The 18,088-nt window shown below is 61.6% G+C and overlaps 2 protein-coding genes across 2 annotated transcripts in view; one reads left to right on the forward strand and one right to left on the reverse strand.

Annotated features, from left to right (window-relative positions):
• Positions 1-4,609: 4,609 nt before the first annotated feature.
• SSTR2 (somatostatin receptor 2) lies at positions 4,610-5,725 on the reverse strand (the record flags this gene model as incomplete). Its single annotated transcript, XM_084298301.1, has 1 exon — positions 4,610-5,725. One exon carries the CDS (start codon positions 5,723-5,725, stop codon positions 4,610-4,612), a length of 1,116 nt encoding a protein of 371 aa, XP_084154427.1.
• A 4,872-nt stretch (positions 5,726-10,597) lies between these two features.
• SLC39A11 (solute carrier family 39 member 11) overlaps positions 10,598-18,088 on the forward strand; it is a 77,717-nt gene continuing 70,226 nt past the window's right edge. Inside the window, exons 1-3 of the mRNA XM_084298441.1 lie at positions 10,598-10,643; positions 11,918-12,049; positions 12,682-12,720. Coding sequence (XP_084154567.1) covers positions 11,942-12,049; positions 12,682-12,720 — 147 coding nt within the window. The 5' untranslated portion in view covers positions 10,598-10,643; positions 11,918-11,941. The remainder of the gene's footprint in view (positions 10,644-11,917; positions 12,050-12,681; positions 12,721-18,088) is intronic.

Genomic DNA, 18,088 nt, shown 5'->3' on the forward strand with positions numbered 1-18,088 from the left:
AGTGGTTGGTGCTGGCACAGACGTATCTGCACCTCAGGTGCTCTGAGTTTGTGCTGACCTGGAGCGATCCTGAGCTTTTGGGGCAAACCCAGCTCTCCTGCTGAGGGTGTTGGAGCACAACGGGTGTGGGGGGCAGCTGGAGGGGTCTGCGGGTGCACAGTCCCTTGGTGAGGCTCCGGGTTTGGTGCCTTTCGTCCTCCAGGGAGGATTCCAAGCCCCCCTGTACCTACACGGCTCCCACCCAGCTCTGACACATGCACAGAAATTCAGAAACCGTAGGAAAACCTTTACTTCCCTCCCACCCCCCTCAGCGTCTCCTTCCCTGTGAGACTGACAGCGCGAAGGCTCAGCTCCAAGCACATTACTGGGAAGAAAAAGGCTCAAAGCAGACCCGCTCTCCATCATGTTCCAGTCGCAATGTCTTACACCAGACCCACGCACACCACACAGAGCACAGATATAGGTACGGGGGGGGGATTATGTACACGATGTGGGCAGCACAGCGCTGTGGGGGGACGCTCCCCATCGCTGGAGCCCCAGCTTGGCAGGGAAAGGCCCCGCATTTAGCAAGGGGTGAAGCTCTTTTCCTTGCTGGTGTCGCCTCTCAGCACGGCAGCAGCTTCCACGGGCCCTTCTGCTTGGTGCAGGCTGAAGGAACCCCACCGAGGAGCCAGGGAACCCCAAAGGGCTCGGTCTGACTCTCTGCTGGATGCTGGTGGTGGCACACGCAGCAGAACGGGGGTGTGGAGTGTCTCTACAGCATCAGTGATGCCAAAACGCTCTGCTGGCGTGTCTGCTATATACACATATGTACAGTCACCCGGCCCTTCCCTCCCGACCGCGCAGCGTGGGCTGGGTGTCCAGGCTTTGTGTCCCTCGTGGTCAGACCGAGCAGGTTCCCCCGATCCCAGCCGTGTCCTCCTGCTCGTCCTTTTTGCAGTCCTGGAGCCAGCAGGGGGAAATCCAGCAGGAGGCACGAGCTGGGGACCGCAGGCAGGCAGAGAAGGGCAGAGATGTCTCAGGACCACGAGCAGCAGCTTGCTTTTCAGACCTAGGGCTGGAGGGGGGGGGGTCACGGTTGGGGTCTGCAGTGTCCCTTTGCTGTAGCCTTGCCGGTGATCTCCCTGTGCGCAGCCCGGGGCAGGGGTTGCGGTCGGGGGGCAGGATGCAGGCTCCCCCTGAGCAGTCTGAAGTCAGCTTGTTCACAGCGAGAGCTGAAACGACCTCGGGAGCAAAGCACGAGCTGCGTCTCAGGCCTGTGCAGGGGCCATCAGGGCTGCAGGACCCCCCAGTGCCCCCCTCCCACAGCCCTGGGGGCTGCGGACAGCCTCTTGCATTGAACCCCGCGTCCTTCTGGCACAAGTTTGGGGAGCAAGTGCTGTCGGTGTTCCCAGCAAAGAAGTCCAGGGCAGCTTTGGTGCTGGTGTCAGGAGCTGTAGCGATGCCAAAGGAAGGCTGCAGGTCTGCAGGCAGCCTCTCCCTGCCTGGAGCTGGCTGGAAAGCAGCGGGGAGAACTGCCCATTGTGGTGCAAGGAGCCAGGATCTGTCCCAGCGAGCACCCTGGGCGATGCTGGGCACAGCCACAGCACCGAGATTTTGGTCCCCTGGGTGCACTACAGGACACTAGGACACACAGAGGCACCACAGGACACAAGGACTCTGTTTCCCATCGCCTCCAGTCTGGGATAAAGCCCAGAGCCGTAATTAATCTTGCTTGCCTGGGGGCAATCTGCATGTGAAGGGGCAGCGGGGCTGCTCCAGCACTCACAGGAGCAACCTCTCCGCTCCGAAATGAACCAGCAGAGATCTCTCCCCACGCCGCTGGCAGCCCTGCGAGGCTGTTCTCAACAGATCCGATACGAGGTCAAGTTCCCACTAAATTCAAGTGGCTGAGAAGGAAAACTTCGATAGCGGTGCCGCTGGTGATTAGCCGGTGAGGACCCGGCAGCAGCTTTTATTCACCTGCTTTTACTGCGAGTGCTGGGCAGCGCCTGCGGCTCCCTCTCCTGCTCTCCCTGCCAACACGGGCTTGTTTTGCTTTGTGTTTTCCCCTGCTCGAGCCCTGGGGCCCCAGCAGTGCCCGGGAGGTTCCTCATGCTCTGCCCCACGCAGCCCAGCTGGGGTGACCTCTGGGGAGCCCACGGCAGTGTCCCATGTCCCTTATTCCTCGCCTGCTGCCCCGTTACCCCCATCCCACGAGGTCCCCTGGGTGCCAAGGAGGGAACTGGGGTATTTCAGCTCCCTCATGCAGGGCAGACCTGAGCACAAGCAGCAGCTCAAGCCCCATTTCCACAGCTCCGAGCTGCTGCTGGGGTGGGTGTGCGCCAGGGCAGAGCTGCCCTGGGCACAAAGCATCCTCTCCACGTCTCACCTGGGGACGATGCTCTGCCACTAAAGCCTCATCCTGCCAGCGGCTGCGCCCAGCCCCGGCGATCCCGATCCCGTATTTTCTGATGCCATGCTGCTGGTTTTAATCCCACAGGGGCAGCCTGGCTCTCGCTGTGGCTTTCCACACGCCCTAAGGGAGCCGTGGCAGGGACGGGAGCGGCTGCCAGCAGCCCAGCGCCAGCGCCTGCTCAGCGCTAAGCCCACGCAGAGCCTCTGCACGTCCCTGGGAGCAGGAGGTGAAGGGTTAGGAGCAAATAAATGCTGACGAGGCGCTGCTTTGTGCCCTGCAGAGCACAAAGCTCCCGGGGGGTTTTGGGGGGATGCTGAAGGGTGGCGGGGTGGCCCTGCAGGATGGGGGTGATGCTCCATGGGGGGAGACTCGCTGCAGGGGGAAAGAAAGAGGAAAATTTGGAGCTGGCACTGCTGGAGCATGGCCTGGGGGTGTGCACCGAGCAAGGTGGCACCCCAAAACAGGCGGCACCTGGTGGGAATGCTCCTCCTTGCCCCCTGTCCCCCTGCCCTTCTCCTTTGTAGCACGAGGTGGGGGCTCCTGGGTCCCACGGGCAGGGGGTGTGGGACTGGAGGGTTCCTTCCTCCTAAATGGCTGCGTTCCCAGGTGCTGAGGTTACCCCAGCGCCTTCCCTCCTGCTGGGGCTCTGCAGGGCTCTGCGTGCTGACCCCAGGCGTGGGCAGGGGCAGAGCGGCTGCTCCGGGACATTCCTGAACAGCTAAACTCAGCAGGCGCTGGGCTCTAATTGCTGCTTCGGTGCCTGAGCGGAGCCTTTGGGACCCCCGGGTCCCCCTGCCGCAGGGGGGGACACGTGGTGGTGGGCTGGGGCTGGCTCTGCCCCGAGCACCCAGCCCAGACCCGCCACCCCCTCACCCTGCGCCCTGCTCCTCCTCAGGGCTTTGTGCTGGAAGCCCCCCCGGGGAAGCTGCTGTCCCCCTCCCCGTGCAGTTACCTGCAGGACGTGCACCCGGCAGCGACGTGGGTCCTTGCTGTCACCCCTGGGGCACGGGGACAGGAGCAGCCATCCCGTAGGGGGGGTGACAGGCTGGGGGCTCTCCTCCAGGGCTTTCTCCTTCAGCTCCGTGTCACCTGCTCTGCCGCTCCCTTTGGCTCGGCTGAAGGTTTGGGTTGAGTCCCCAGCGCCCCCTGACCTGTCGCCCGTCTTCTCCATCAGTCTCCATCACCCCCTCCTCCTTCCTGATGTGCCTGGGAGGAGCAGGGGCGGTGTCCCCAGCCCCCGGAGCCACGGCAGCAGCAGGACAAGCCCCAGAAGCCATCAGCAGCGGGACGGGGACGAACAGCAGCCTGCAGCAGGGCTCTCCAACCCCCCCGGTGCTTCGCTGAGGATTTCCTACCCAGCCACCCTGCCCAGGGCGCACCAGGGACAGCAGCGGTTTCGGGCCAGCGGCGCAGCCAGAGGCTGATGTGAACGGCTCCAGGTGAAACGAGGGAAAAACGGGGAAATCCTCCACCCCAGGAGAAAACCTGCGGGAAGGCGACGTCACGGCAGGGAGGAGGGCAGGGGCTGTCCTGCAGCGGGGGGCACAGGGCGGCTGCGTCCCTCGGGGTGGCTGCGTCCCTCGGGGCGGCTGCCTCCGTCCTGCAGGACCCCTTCTACAAAAGACGCAGTCAAATGGCAGCAGGGAGGCTTCGGGGGACGTGGCTGAGTGAGTGACAAGCTGGGCAAAGTGCAACCCCAAACATCCTCCTCTCCTTGGGGACTGCAGGAGCGCAGCACGCCCACGCAGCTCCCGCCGGGTCTCGGCGCATCCACGCGGTGGCACCTCCTCGGGTCACCCCCCCCGTGCACGCAGGGCTCAGCCCGGGCAGGCTGCAGGGTGTGTGTCCAGGTGCAAGCACCCGTCCCGGGGCACAGCACCCAGAGGTGGCTTCAGCCCCGAGGGTCACGCCAGAGGAGGAGCCGGCGGAGCCACCCCCGCGATGGCTGCGGCCCCGCGGTGGCACTTCGGTGTTGAAACGCGCGCTGCCCCGTGGGGATTGCTGCGAGTTGTCTTTGTGCTCCTGGCGAGGCAGCTCCTCAGAACCGAATCCTTCCCAGCCCCGACGAGCCAGCCCGCCAGCAGCTCGGGAGGACACCCGGCCCTCCGGCGTGCGCGCTGCCACCCCCTGACTCCCTGCGTGCCGCTGCCCTGCTGCAGCTGGGAGCAAGTGGGGAGAGGAGAGCGAGCAGGGGACAACGCCGCCGGCCCCTCAGATGCTCGTCTGCAGGTCACCGTTGAGCAGGGTCCTTTGGGTTTCCGTGGTCTCGTTGAGCCTGGACTTGTCCTGCTTGCTGTCGCTGCGGTCAGCGTCGTCCATGCCGCTGACCTTCACCAGGCAGAGGACGTTCTGAAAGCTCTTCTTGAAGTTGTCGGAGAGGAAGGCGTAAAGGATGGGGTTGGCGCAGCTGTTGGCATAGCTGAGGACCACGACGAAGTCGAACATGCCCTTGAGGACGGGCGTGGGCACGATGAGGACGGAGACGGAGGAGACGTTGAAGATGTAGAAGGGGAGCCAGCAGAAGATGAAGACAGCGACCACGATGGAGACCATCCTGGTGACTTTCTTCTCGGACTTTTTCCTCTTGGAGGAGCCCACTCTGATGCCCGAGGACTTGACTTTGATGATGATGAACAAGTAGCAAAGGCAGATGATGGTGAGAGGCACCAGGAAGCCCAGGATGAAGGCGTAGATGATGAAGCCCGTGTACCAGGCGCCCGACTCCCCCGGCCAGATGATGGTGCAGCTACTCCTGCCGTGGTTGTGCTGCACCCCGGCATAAATCATGATGGGCATGATCACCAGCAGGGAGACACCCCAGACGGCCACGTTGATCATTTTGGCTGTCCTGGGCCGCCTCCACTTGGCCGATTTAATGGGATGGACAACGGCCAGGTACCGGTCGACGCTCATCACCGTCAGGCAGAAGATACTGGTGAACTGGTTGATCCCGTCCACCGTCATGACCACCCTGCAGATGGCTTTGCCAAAGGGCCAGTGCACCAGGGCCACCTGCATGGCCAGGAAGGGCAGCCCCAGCATGAAGAGCTCGTCGGCGATGGCCAGGTTGAGGATGTAGATGTTGGTGATGGTCTTCATCTTGGCGTAGCGGAGGATGACGTATATCACCAGCGTGTTGCCGCACAGCCCCACGATGCAGACCACGAAGTAGATGAAGGTGAGGATGGCGTTGCTGGTCAGGTCGAAGTGCTGGCCGGTGGCGTTCTGCGAGGCGTTGGCGGGCGCCTCCACCGAGAAGTTGTCGAACGGGGAGGCCGGGGAGAACCAGAAGGCGGTGGCGTTGGGCAGCTCGAATTCCAGCTCCATGGCTCCGCCGGGCGCGGGTGGTTCAGAGGAGCCCAGATGGCATCTCCCCTTCCCTTTGGGGATTAAGGAGAAGATTCTAGAAAGGAGGGAAGAAGTGCAAATGAAGGGATTCCTGGGGAGGATGCGCCCATCCCGCTGCCGAGCTCTAGGGGAGAGATGCTCCCCGGAGGAGCTTTCCCCAGCCGGGCTCCCCCACCTCTCCTCCCCCCCGGCGCCCGTGCGGCACCGAGGGCTCTGCCCGGGGCACACCGCGGCTCCTCCTCACCCCAGCGGCTCCGGACTCCTCCCGACCCCTAAAATACGGCTGCTGCGCCCCGGGGGCGTGGAGCTGCTGCCCAACGCGGGGCGACGGGGAGGATAAAAAAAACCTTCCTCTTAGGCAGGAACCGAGGAGGATCCAACCCCACCGCAACCCGGGGAGGGGGAACCGAGCCCCGGCAGCCCCCGGGGAGGCTGCGCTCGGGGGTGCGGGGATGCCCCAACCGCAGCCCCAGCCCCGCACCGCGCTCCCTCCGCTCCCAGCCGCGGCTCCGCGCATCGCCCGCCGGCTCCCTGCCTCTGCAGCCACCCAAGGGGGGTGCTGAGCCTCGGGGTGCTGAGCCGGGGGGCGACCACCTCCCCGGTACCGTGCCAGGGGGTACCCGGTGGAGGGGGCGGCGAGGCTCTCCCCTCTCCTCTCACCTCCTCCCCGCCGCCCTGCCCCGGCCCGGGGGGGCACCGGGGAGGCACCGGCAGCGCCCTCCGCTCCGCAGCGCTCCGCAGCGCTCCGCACCCCGATGGGCTCCGCTCCGCTCCGCAGCGCTCGGCTCCGCGCAGCCTTTCCCGGTGCGGCTCCGCCGCCGGACCCAGCGCACCGGCTGCGCCCCGCCCCGCGTGGGGCGGCTCCGTGGGGCCGGGGCGGGGACAGCCCTGCCCGGTGCTGCCCGGGGATGCTCGAGGATGCTCGGTGCTACCCGGGGATGCTCACCCTGCCCACGCTTCCCGGTGTTACCCGGTGCTGCTCGGGTGCTGCCCGGTGATGTTCGAGGATGCCCGGTGCTGCGCCCACCCTGCTGCGCCCCCCCTGCCCTACCAGCCCCGCGGTGCCACCGCAGCTTTCCACGGCTCTGGGTGCTGCAGCCCCCTCCCAGAGGAGCTCCCGGCCGGGCCGTGCTGGGTTTTGCTCCTCTGATCGCTGCTGGCACGGTGAAGGGTGCCCAAAGCCGGCGAGCTCCGTGCCCCGCGTCTGCTCCAGGAACTGGTTCTTGATGGTTCTGGTGGTGGTGCAGGGGGCTCAGCACCTCCAGGGGCACTGGGAGGGAGGGACAAGGTGACAACCACGCTGTCACCTCGCTGGAACTTGTGCCACACCAAGTGCATGAGGTCCTCACGTCTCTCGGGGTGCCAGGAGTGTCTTTGCCCCACGATTTTGCACCTTGCGACCAAAGGGGAGGGGAGGCAGCTCCCAGCTGGCCTGGGAGAGGTGGGCGAGGACCAGCCACGGCTCTGGGGGCTCCGCATGGAAACTGGGGCTCGTGCAGTGCAGGTGGTGGCTGCCACAGCCTGCCCCGCTGCAGTTACCCAGTAACGACGGCTGGAGGAGGAAGGCCAACGAGAGAGCTCGGGGTGAGATAACCCCTGCTCTGGTTTGTTTGAGGTTTGAAAGCAATTAAATAATAGCGATTCCTTCCCCCCTCCGCATCTTTCCATCGTTTATCACAGGGAAAATAGAGAGCAGGAAATTAAGAGTGACTTAAAACAAAGAGCCGGGAGCAAGGCTGCTGATTGCAGCACGAGGGGCTGGGGGGGTCTCACTTGCACTTAGCCACCCGCTTCCAGAGGTGGATCCGAAGGCACAGGGTCTTGGAGCAAGAGCAAGAATCATTATCGGCCTCATAAATCTTTCGGAGGCTGGAAAGAGCTCCCACCAGAATAAATAACGTGGAAATTAATGTCCCAGTGAAAGCGTGGAAGGAGGGAGGATGTGGAGAGACGGCCCGGCGGGTGCGATGGGCGGTGGGGTCTCCGTGGGGTGCTCCCCTTGGGGTTTTGGGGTCTCTTTGTGCCACCGAGGGCAGCTCCCTGGGGGTTGCCAGCCCCTCGTTGCCCCCTGATGAGTGTCCCTGTGTGCCCCCAGCCGTGCCCTTCCCCAGGAGAGGTGCAGGCAGAGCAGGGATGCTCCCCGGCACCCAGGAGCAGGGAGCGCAGAGCCCTGGCGTGGCACAGGAGAGGGCTTTGACACCTCGTGACCTTTTCAGGGTTGTTTTCTCCCCGCTGCTTTGCGTGCCCACAAGGGATGTCCTGGCCGTGCCCTTCCCTCCGTGCCCAGGTGGGAAGGCTGGGGCTGAGCGAGGGGGCAGATTTTGGGGTTGCCTCCGAGCGGGGTTGTCTTCGGGGTTCCTCCAAGCACCACGGCCTCAGCACCCTCGCCCCATGTCCCCGCGGCTCCTCTCTGCTTCCCGACCCCTCTGCTCTGGCGCTGGAGGCAGGAGCCGGGCAGTTGCGTGAATTATAATCCACCCAGCTCCCTCGGCTAAAAACCAGACCTGATCATTAAGAAAAAAAAAAAAAAAAGGCAAAACAAACAGCAAAAAAACACACCGACTAATGAAGTGAAGGGCCAGTCTGCACCGAGGAGCTGCTCGGAGCTGGGATCTGTCTAGCGAGGCGTGTGGCAGCAGCTAACTGAATCAGGAAGCCGTGCTGGGGGCTGCTGGAGGTCTTATTTTTTTTTTGAATCCGCCTCGATTTAGCCTTGAGGTTGAGCCTGGCGTAGGGTCTGCGCCGTACCTCTGGGTGGTCCCCGGTTTGGAGAGACGCTGCCTTAGCCCGGCAGCTGGTTCGGGGCTGGCAGATCAACTCCTCTTTGTCCCTCGGTTTGGGAAGCATCCACGGTGCTGAAAAGCCATTTAGTGGCAGGGGCGGGCTGGGGAGAGACGCACGGCCCCTTCCCACACCACCCCGAGTGCCTCGGGACGAGGCCACGGGGATTAGGTGACCACAAAGCGGCTCCTAAAACCCCTCCGAGCCTCCTGCCACCCATTCCCAGCTGTTCTGTAAAAAAAAAAAAAAAAACAAAAAAAAAAAACCACAGCGCTCTCAACCCCTGGCCTGGAAACGAGCGTGGAGAGGCACCGAGGGTTTGGCTGCCAACGGAGGGAGAGGGCGAAGCGACCTCTCGCCCCGATCCGCAGGGAGGGCAGCGGGGACCCCCCCCCAGGGCATGGGGCAGGGGGGCAGAGGTTGTGCCGAGCCCCCGGGATGGGAGGCGGCAGCGGTGCCAGCAGTCGGCGTGCCCCTACCCGGAGCCCTCCTGGGGTTTTCTCCTTTTTTTTTTTTTTTCTTGTTAATCGAGGGCAAAAATGCTGGGGCAGCTCGCCAAACCCTTTTTTTGAACGTGTCCCTGGGGGTGCAAATCTCGTCCTTCTCCTCCCCAGCTGGCACGTCCCGTGCTGTGGAGGGAAGGACCCTGCTCACGTACCCGAAATGAGGCCGTTTGTAGGGTGTGCAGCGGGGCCGTGCAGCCCCACTGCCCTCGCCCTTCCTCCTCTTCCTCCTCCTCCCCGCAGCCGGCTCCTCGCCTCCCTCCTCCTCTCCCCTTTTCCCCTTCCATTTTTTCTCTCCGTAATGACTTTATCGATCCCCGCCGAGGGGCTCGGGTCCGGGCTGCAGACGTTTGTTGTGAATCCTAACGAGAAACCCCGAGCCTTTGGCAGCCGGGGCCTGAAATCTCTCCTCTTGTTGGTGTCTTTCCCTGCTGTGAGCAGCTTTTCGGAGGGCTGGGCGCATTAAATCCACACGGCTGGCACCGAGGGTTTGGCGTGGGGTTGGAGCCCCTTTTGGTGCCATAAAACGGGTTTTAGGGTCTCTGGGTAATGCGCAATGAGTGGGGTGCCCGGCTGGTCCCAGCCCAAGGGACCCCTCGGGGCAGGCAGGGCAGGAGGGGGGCTGCTGGCGGTCACCCTTTGGGAAGGGACCTCCTGGTGTCCCCTCATTAAGTGGGTCGTTAATGAGCAGGATGTTAATGAGCTGGTAATTAATAAGCAAACTGCTAATAACCGGGTCATTGATCTGCAATATGTTAATAACTGGGTCATTAATACACACTATGTTAATAAGCAGGTCATTAATATGTATGATGTTGATAAGTGGGGTCGTTAATAAGCAGGCTGTTAATAATAAAGTAATTAGTATGCAGGGTAATCATTCATTATTCATTATCAAGCAGGGCATTATTAAGCAGGATGTCAACAAACTGATAATTAATAAGCAGAATATTAACAACTGAGTCATTGATATGCAATATGTTAGCAAATGGCTCATTAATATGTAGAATGTTAATGAGTAAGTCATTAACATGCAAAGTGTTGATGAACGGTCGGCTAATATGCATGTAATTAATATGCATGATGTTAATAAGCAAGATAATAATAAGCTGGCAATTAATAAGCAGCCTATTAATAGCTAGGTCATTGATATGCAATATATTAATAACCGGGCCATCACGAATGTTAATAATTAGATAATTAACATGCAATATGTTAATAAGCAGGCTTTTAATAGGCGACTCATTAATATGCAGGCTGTTAATAAGCGGGTCAATAACAAGCAGGACGGGAGGACCTCTGTGCTGGGGACACGAGGGGACTCTTTTAAATTAATTAATTAATTAATTAATTTTAATTTTTAAATTTTATTTTCGTGCCCTTCATTTTGCCATCCCTATCCCTTGCCGCGCCCGCCCGCCCCGCGCCCGCCCTTTTCCGCCCGCCCGCGCCGCTCCCTCCCCGCCGTCTCCTCCCGAACCGCAGAGCCGCAGGGGAGGCCCGCCCCCTTGCCTCCCTCCCATTGGCTGCGGCCGCCGGGTGGGCGGGGCGGCGGCGGCGCCACGTGTGGCCGCACCCGGAAGTGGCGGCGGGGCCGGGGCGGCCGGGACCAGGTGCGGGGGGGGCCGGGCCTGGGGGGGTCTCGGGGCTGGGGGGGGGGGCTCCGGGCCTGGGGGTGCGGGGAGGGGGAGCTGGGGGCTGAGGGGGGGGTTTGGGGGGCTGGGGGGCCGGGTTTGGGGCCTGGGAGGCTCCATTGGGGGGGCTGGGGGCGTTTTGGGGGGGGCTGGGGGCGTTTGGGGGGGGTTGGGGCCGGGTTTGGGGTCTGGGGGCCCCGATTTGGGGCCTGGGGGTCTCAGTTTGGGGCCTGGGGGCTGTTTGGGGGGTTGGGGGATCCAATTTTGGGATTTAGGGGCTGTTTGGGGGGGCCTGGGGGGCTGTTTGGGGGGCTGGGGGGCGTTTGGGGCCCCAATTTGGAGTCTGAGGGCCCCAATTAGGGGCTTGGGGTCTGTTTGGGGGGCTGGGGGCGTTTGGGGCCGGGTTTGGGGGCCTGGGGATCCCAATTTGGGGTCTGGGGGCTGTTTAGGGGATCTGCGGGGTCCAATTTTGGGGGGGTTAGGGGCTGTTTGTGGGGCTGGGAGGTGTTTGGGAGGGTTTTGGGGCTGGATTTGGGGGCTGGGGGACCCAATTTGGGGGGTTAGGGGCTGTTTGGGGGGGGTCTGGGGGCCTGTTTGGGGGCTGGGGGCCGTTTGGGGCCGGGTTTGGGGGGCTGGGGACCCAATTTGGGGTCTGGGGACTGTTTGGGGGGAACTGGGAGGCTCTGGGTTGGGGACACAATTTGGAGGGGCTGGGGGGGGCTTTTGGGGACCCGATTTGGGGATTAGGGGCTGTTTGGGAGGGGTCTGGGGGCCTGTTTGGGGGGCTGGAGACCCAATTTGGGGCCTGGGAGGTTCTGGTTTGGGGACTCAATTTTGGGGTATCTGGGGGCTGTTTGGGGGGACTGAGAGGCCTCGGTTTGGGGGACCTAATTTAGGGGCTGGGGGCTGTCTGGGGGGGCTGGGGGACCCAGTTTGGGGGCTGGGGGCTGTATGGGGCGGCCGGGAGGCCCTGGGTTTTGGGGGAGTTGGTTGGGGGTCTGTAGGGCTAGGTTTGGGGGACTTGGGGAGGCCGCTTTGGGGGGCTGAGGGACTCAATTTTGGGGGTCTAGGGACTCTATGGGGAGTTGGGGATTTTTTTTGGGTGGGGGCCAGGATGCCTTGGCTTGGAGGGCTGTTTGGAGGACCTGCCCACGGCCCCCTCCTGCGCTGAGCCGGCCCTAAATCCCCCAAATTTCAGGGAAAAAAACCCCAAATGCGATGATCTCCTCGTGACGAGCCTCCTCTCTCCTTAGGCTGCGGCTCCCGCTGCGCTCAGCATGCTCCCGGGGCAGGGCCCGGTGCTGCAGTCGGTGCTGGGGACCCTCCTCACCTGGGGGCTGACGGCGGCTGGCTCGGCGCTCGTCTTCATCTTCTCCAGCGGGCAGGTGGGTTTTGGGTCCTGGGGGCTTGATTTTGGCCCCTGGAGGCTTGATTTTGGCCCCCAGGGGCTTGATTTTGGCTCCCAGGGGCTTGATTTTGCCCCCCGGGGCAGGGAGAGGAAAGAATCCCGCTCCTCTCCCGTGCAGGATTAAATCAACCCCCCCCAGGTCAGCCCCCGCTGGGGATCTTCAGCTCCTCTCCTGTTCCAAAATTGAGCCCCCCCCCCCCCCGCCTCGCTGGGTTTATTATTTCTGGCTGCCTTGTGATGATTTATTCAGCAGCTCGCCGCTTTTCCTCCTTGGGGGGGGAGGGTGAAGTGCTGAAAGAAACAAAAAAACCACAAAACCCACGGGGGTGAGGCTGGGCGGGCTGCGTGCGGGGACAAAATCCTCGAGGGGGGGGGATGTGGGGCTGTGGGGTGCAGCTGGCCGGGAGTCTCAGCACCCTGCGGGGGCGTTTTGGGGCAAGCAGGGGTGGTTTTGGGGTGGTTGATGTGTTATGGGGCAGCCGGGACACCCCGCAGGTGACTCTGGAGAGAGGGAATTTCCCCCCCGATGGGATCCCAGCACGATTTTGGGGTGCCCCCTCCCATTGTGCCCTCGCTAAGTGCTGCTCTCTGCCTTCCTTCTCGTTCCAGAGGCGGATCCTAGATGGGAGCCTGGGCTTTGCTGCGGGGGTGAGTACGGCGCCTCTCCTGCTCCTCCGTGCTCCCCCGGGGTCCCTCCTTGGGTTTTCATTTCGTGGTGACCAAACGAGCTGGAGGCAGCGGGGGGGGGCACGGGGCTGGCCACGTCCTGCCACGTTTTGGAGCCTCTCGTGGGCGAGGGTGGAGGTGGAGAGAGCCACGAAGGTGCTGAGCTGCCCGGGATGGGTTTGGCTCCAGGGTTTATCTCTTGTCACCTCCTTCGGCTCCTGAAACATTTCTCCTGGTGTGATTGGGACGGGCAGGAGGCCCCGAGGAGGGCTTTTGGCTTCGTGCACGGGCTGTGATCAGCTGCAGGAGGCTTTGTAGGGGAGCTGGCCCCAAAGATGGGTTCTGGAGCGCCTTGGCTGCGGCTCTCCGGACTTCTCAGCGTGCCAGCCCTCTCCTGCCTGCTGTGAGATCCCGAGCAGAGGTCGGAGGCAGCTCCAGGTTTGTTTTCCAGCCTGGCATCTCCTCCCTCTGACCCGCACCTTCCCGGTGCCCCTGGCCCCAAGGGCTCTGCCAGATCCTGCGGGGTCCTGGCTCTGCAACCAGCACCTGGAGCAGGGGAAACTCAGCCGGGCTCCAGGCTGAGACCGAGAGCCCCTTGGTCTGGGAGCAGGAAAATCCATCCTACAGAGCCCTAACCGCTGGCAGCAGGGCTGTGTGCTTGCAGGGCTCCTTGCTGCCTGCTCCCAGACACCAAAACCCCAACACTGATCTCCTGGAGCCTGGCTGTCACCTGCTGAAGACACGAATAATTCAGTCAGGCAGCAGCAGCAGCAGCTCCTCAGCTCATCTCTGAGAAATCCATCGCTCGTTTTAGGAGTTTCCCATTCTGGACCTTTACAGTTTCCCTTCCGAGCTGTCTTCCAGAGGCACCCTTGTCCCTACGAGCAGGTCAGAGCCACCTCTGCGAGGTCAGGGAGGTGCTGCCAAGCACAGCACGGGCTGTGGGCTTCCTCTGTCCCCTCGCCCAGGCTGTGGCACCGCTGTCCCCATGGCTGTGGGGTGCTGGACCATGGCGTGGGGCTGTCACCTTCCTGCAGCCCCGTGGGGACCCTGACTCATCCCCACGTGGCAGAGGTGTGGCCCGCAGCTGTCCTACAAACATTTTATTTGCTTTCCTTCCTCGTATTCACCGTGCTGGGGAAGGGAAGGGAGAGCTCTGGGGGATCGCTGCGGCGTCTGGAGGGGAAAACCTCCACCAGGACCTCCCCAGGCTGTGACTTGGGGCTGTTCCTCGGTCACGTTCGCAGCCCTGAGCTGCTGAAGCTGGTCGGGGGGAGCTGCCTGTGCCCAGCACGGGCTCTGCAAACCCTCTTTGATGCCAGGACCCTCGCAGAGGGAGGTGGCAGTGCCACTGCCCCTGTGGGAACAAGGCTGGGGCTGAGTGCTGGGGTAGCAGCGACGTGGCAAAGGCACTGGAGGGTGGAACAGAAAGAATTGCCTTCCTTTTTTTTTTTTGCTAGATTTGTTCCAGATGTGCCCGTGGCGCTCTGCCTGCTGGCTGATAAGGGACTGGAGTCCCAAAATCTGCGCTCGGCCCCCCGGTGCCGCTGCGCTCTGCGTCTCCAGCTTGTCCTTGCCTGAAAGGTTTAATAACAAGCGTTTTCCTGCCTCTGGCGTGTTTGGTGCCTTTGCAAAGAGCCCCGTGGAGGAGCTGGAGCCTTCCCCAACCGAGCAAAGCTCAGAGGGGCCGTGCTGGACTCCAAAATCCTGGCAGGGAGCAGCAGGAGCCGTGCGATTCTGCGCCCCTCTGGTGCTGGGGGGCTGCGGGCACCCGGCATGCTGCGTGGAGGGGGGCAGGATGTGGAGCAGCCTCTTTTGAAAGCTCTTTGTACCGTTTTCTCTCTTTTCTATCTCGTAAAAAGCGTTTCCTCGGCCGGTGGAGCTGCTCTGATCAGGGGCTGCTTGTCCTGCTGTAAGGGATTTCTGTTCAACGCGGACGCTTCTGTTCAAGTCTCTTTGATGTGGGTTTCTCGCACATCAATGCAGGCTGCTTCTCCGAGCCCTGGGGTAGGGGGCATAGAACTGAACCTCCTCTTTATCTGCGAGATGTGAGCTCCGAAATCTGCCCTGTGGAGTTTCTTTAAACTTCTCCTGGAGCCAGCAAACCTCCGGGCGCGTCGGGGACCCGCGGTCTCTCTGCTGTTGGTGCTCAGCGCAGGGTCCCCGCGAGCCCCTGGTCCCAGGGCTGTGTGTGATGCTCTCCTAGGTCAGGTTCACATGTGAAATGGGTCCATTTACTGCTGGTAACGATTCCCTGCTTGTATTTCGGGAGCTTTCACAGCAAGATAACGCCCGACTGAACCAAAAACTTCTGCACCACCAAGAGGAGGGAAGGGACGGGGACACCAGCGACCTCGAGGCGGGCGGTGCGGCGTGCTGGGGATTTGGGGAGCCACAGCTCGGCTCTGCAGGCATGCTGACAGCTCTGGGTGAGCCACTTGGAACCACGGTTGAATTGCAGCAGTGCCCCGATTTGGGGTGTAGCTGCACTTTTCTTCTTTTCTTTAATCCCTCCGGCATGGCTGGTGGCACGGTGCCTCGGGTGGAGTGGATGCTCGGCTCCTTCCCCCCTAACTCTGCCCGGGGGTGTGAGCCCCGAGCCCCCTCTGCCTGGGTTCCCTCCCTGGAAGTGGCGGATTTGGCACACGGGAGCCTCCGAGGTGACGTTTCCATGGAGACGAGCCTTTACTTGGGCATCTGATGTGCAATTCTGTTTTTTTTTCTCTTAAATCTCGATATTCTTAAATGAGATTTTTTTTTTTAAATGTTCCCCGTTAGCTCTGCGTCATCCTGGGGGTGCTGTGCTCCCCTCCAACATCCAGGGGCTGCAGCCTGCCTGCCGCCTCGCCTGGCTGGTCCTTGTCTTGGGTCACGCTTTGATTTCTTCCTCTGTCCCAGGTGAAGCAGAAAATCGTAAAGACACGCTCCTCGCGCCGCGCCACGCAAGTCTGCCTCGAATATTCCCTTTTCAGGGCCGCTTAAAAGAGCATCGGTAATTTCCAGGGGTCTGCTGAGGCCGCCTCTCGTTGTTGGAGGCTTAATGAAGTCAAGCTAAGGAGTTGGGCAGGGGGAGCAGCATCTTTTAATTCCTGTCTGCATCGAGTCCTCGCCTGGAAGGAGACGCTGGTGTGCAGGGGAGGTGGATGGAGACCTGGGTGGTGCTGCCTGGTGCCTCTTGGAGGGTTCCCCACCAGGTTCCCCATCGGTGTGGGGACACAGCCCTGGGTTTGGTCATTTTTGGTGGTGTGAGGCTGTGCTGGCACGAGGCAGTTGGGTTTTGAGCCCCTGCTTCTCCGCGCTCAGCCTCATGAATCTCGGCTAGGGTAGAGCCAGGAAATTAAAACAAATCCGCTGCTTGCTCCTGGCTGCTGGGCGCGAGAAGCGGCCGTCTCTGGTTATGTTGAGGTGTTTCAGGGAAGGGTTTGGGCTCCCTGCAGCCCAGGGATGCTTTCCACCCCCAGCTGCCTCCTCCTCTCCCTCCTCAACCGCGGTTTGTTTTCCCAGAGCTGGTGGATTTACGGTGTGGTGCATCTCGGCTCTGGAGCACGGAGGCTCTTTGCTGAGCCGCCCGGATGGGATTTGGCAGGAGGAGCCCAGCCCCGTGCCAGCCGGGGCTCTGCAGGTCCCTGCTCCTGGCTGATGGGAGCAGAGCGTGGGCGCTGCAGTGCGACGGGAAGGCTTGGTGCAGGAGATCGTGTCCTCTGCTGGAAGGGCTTCGTGTCTTATTGATCCGGGGAGGACCCAGGCAGGCTTTTTCTGCAGGGAGGAAGGGGAAACGGAGCTCACCTGCACATCCCTTGCACCAAAACCCTTTTACTGCCATCCCCGGGGTGGCTGTAGGTGCCCTGTGACCTCCTAGCACGTGTGGAACAACCACACCGGGGTGAGGAGTGGTGGCAAAGCTCAGCACAAATAAGGACTTGGTAATTAAAGTGTGGTTCTGTCACTCGGTCGGCTCGCTGGCAGGAATCCCAGCCCTCTGGGTACGTCGGGAACATCGTCTGCTGAGGGATGCTGCCGGACCAGGGGGTCACCGTGCTGGCTCTGCCACGGGGCAGGAGCTCCAGAACAGCAGGGTCAGGACGCTCCCTTCCAAACCAAGGTGTGCAGGAATAAATTTCTCCTTCCCCAGCAAACCAAGCTGCTGGAGATGTCTGCTCCTTCAGCTGGCGAGGCTCGGGGGGACCCAGAGCTGTGTCATCCTCTGGGGGCTGTGAGCAGCGGAGCCGGTGGGGGCTTTGGTGCTGACTTAATGGCAACGGGAGCTGGTGCCAGGTCTCTGCTTTCCGTGGGGAAATGATCTCTTAACGTGAGGTGACGGTGTCATTCTGCAGCTTCTGTAATTCTCCCTGTTGCTCGTGTTTCCATGCTGGGGCGTGTGTTTTTTTGGTGTTTTTTTTTTTTTTCAGAGGAGGTGGCATCTGAAATACGGAGCTTGACAGCTGTGGTTAAGTTTAACTTGACAGCCTGCTTTTCTTCTTACTCACAGCGAGCTGAGAGTTACGCAGCCCCTCGGGGACTGGTGTCTCCAGCAGTCGGCATCTGGCTCCTCTGACAGCGATTTAAAGCGAGCAGGTTCATTACGCTCCTCTCCTGCGGGCACCGTGGGGTGAGAGCAGCCTCCCTCAGCACCCCTCCCTCTGCCAGCTGTGGGCTCGCACCCCCAGAGCTGATCTCACACCCTCCTGCACTCCAAAAGTTGACGTTGGGACTGGTCCTGGAGCTGGTCCCGGTGAGCTCCCACAGCTGCAGGGACACCCGGCTGTACTGAAACCTGCCCTGCTCCGAGCTGGGGCTGGCTTGGAAAGCCCCACAGATCCCATGTCTTGTTTCTCCTGTGTTTTTTTTGGGGTAGTTCCTTCTCCCTCCCAGCTGTAAGCGATGTACAAAGCTGTGTCTGGCTCCCTGGAGGTCTGGCAGGGTTGCTGTGACCGCAGCAGGCAGTGCCCAGGCGCTGGATGTGCCCCGGGGCTGTGCAGGGGCAGAGGATTCACTGCGCCCCTCTGCTGTGGTTGCCTCGATTTTGGGTATGGGGGCAGGGGACGCTGGCAGCTGAGCTGCTGCAGGCTGAGATCTTCGTGGCAAAGCCCCGGCCTGGCCTCATCTAACTTGGAAATGGCTCTTTGGCTCTGCACATCACCTGATTTATTTTTTCTTTTCCTTCATGAGCTCAAGCCTGCGTGTGTTCCTGCTCCGTGGAGAAGCCTGGAGCTGGGCACAGGGTGGGAGGATTTGCTTCACCCCCAACAGGTGGGGGTCACAGACCCAGTCCTGCAGCTGAGGATGGGAGGAGAACCAAAAAAAAAAACCACAACCAAGTAGGGAAAAATGCAAAACAAGACAGGGTGAG

This window comes from Netta rufina (genome assembly GCF_964035555.1).
Source record: "Netta rufina genome assembly, chromosome: 19".
Lineage (NCBI taxonomy): Eukaryota > Metazoa > Chordata > Aves > Anseriformes > Anatidae > Netta > Netta rufina.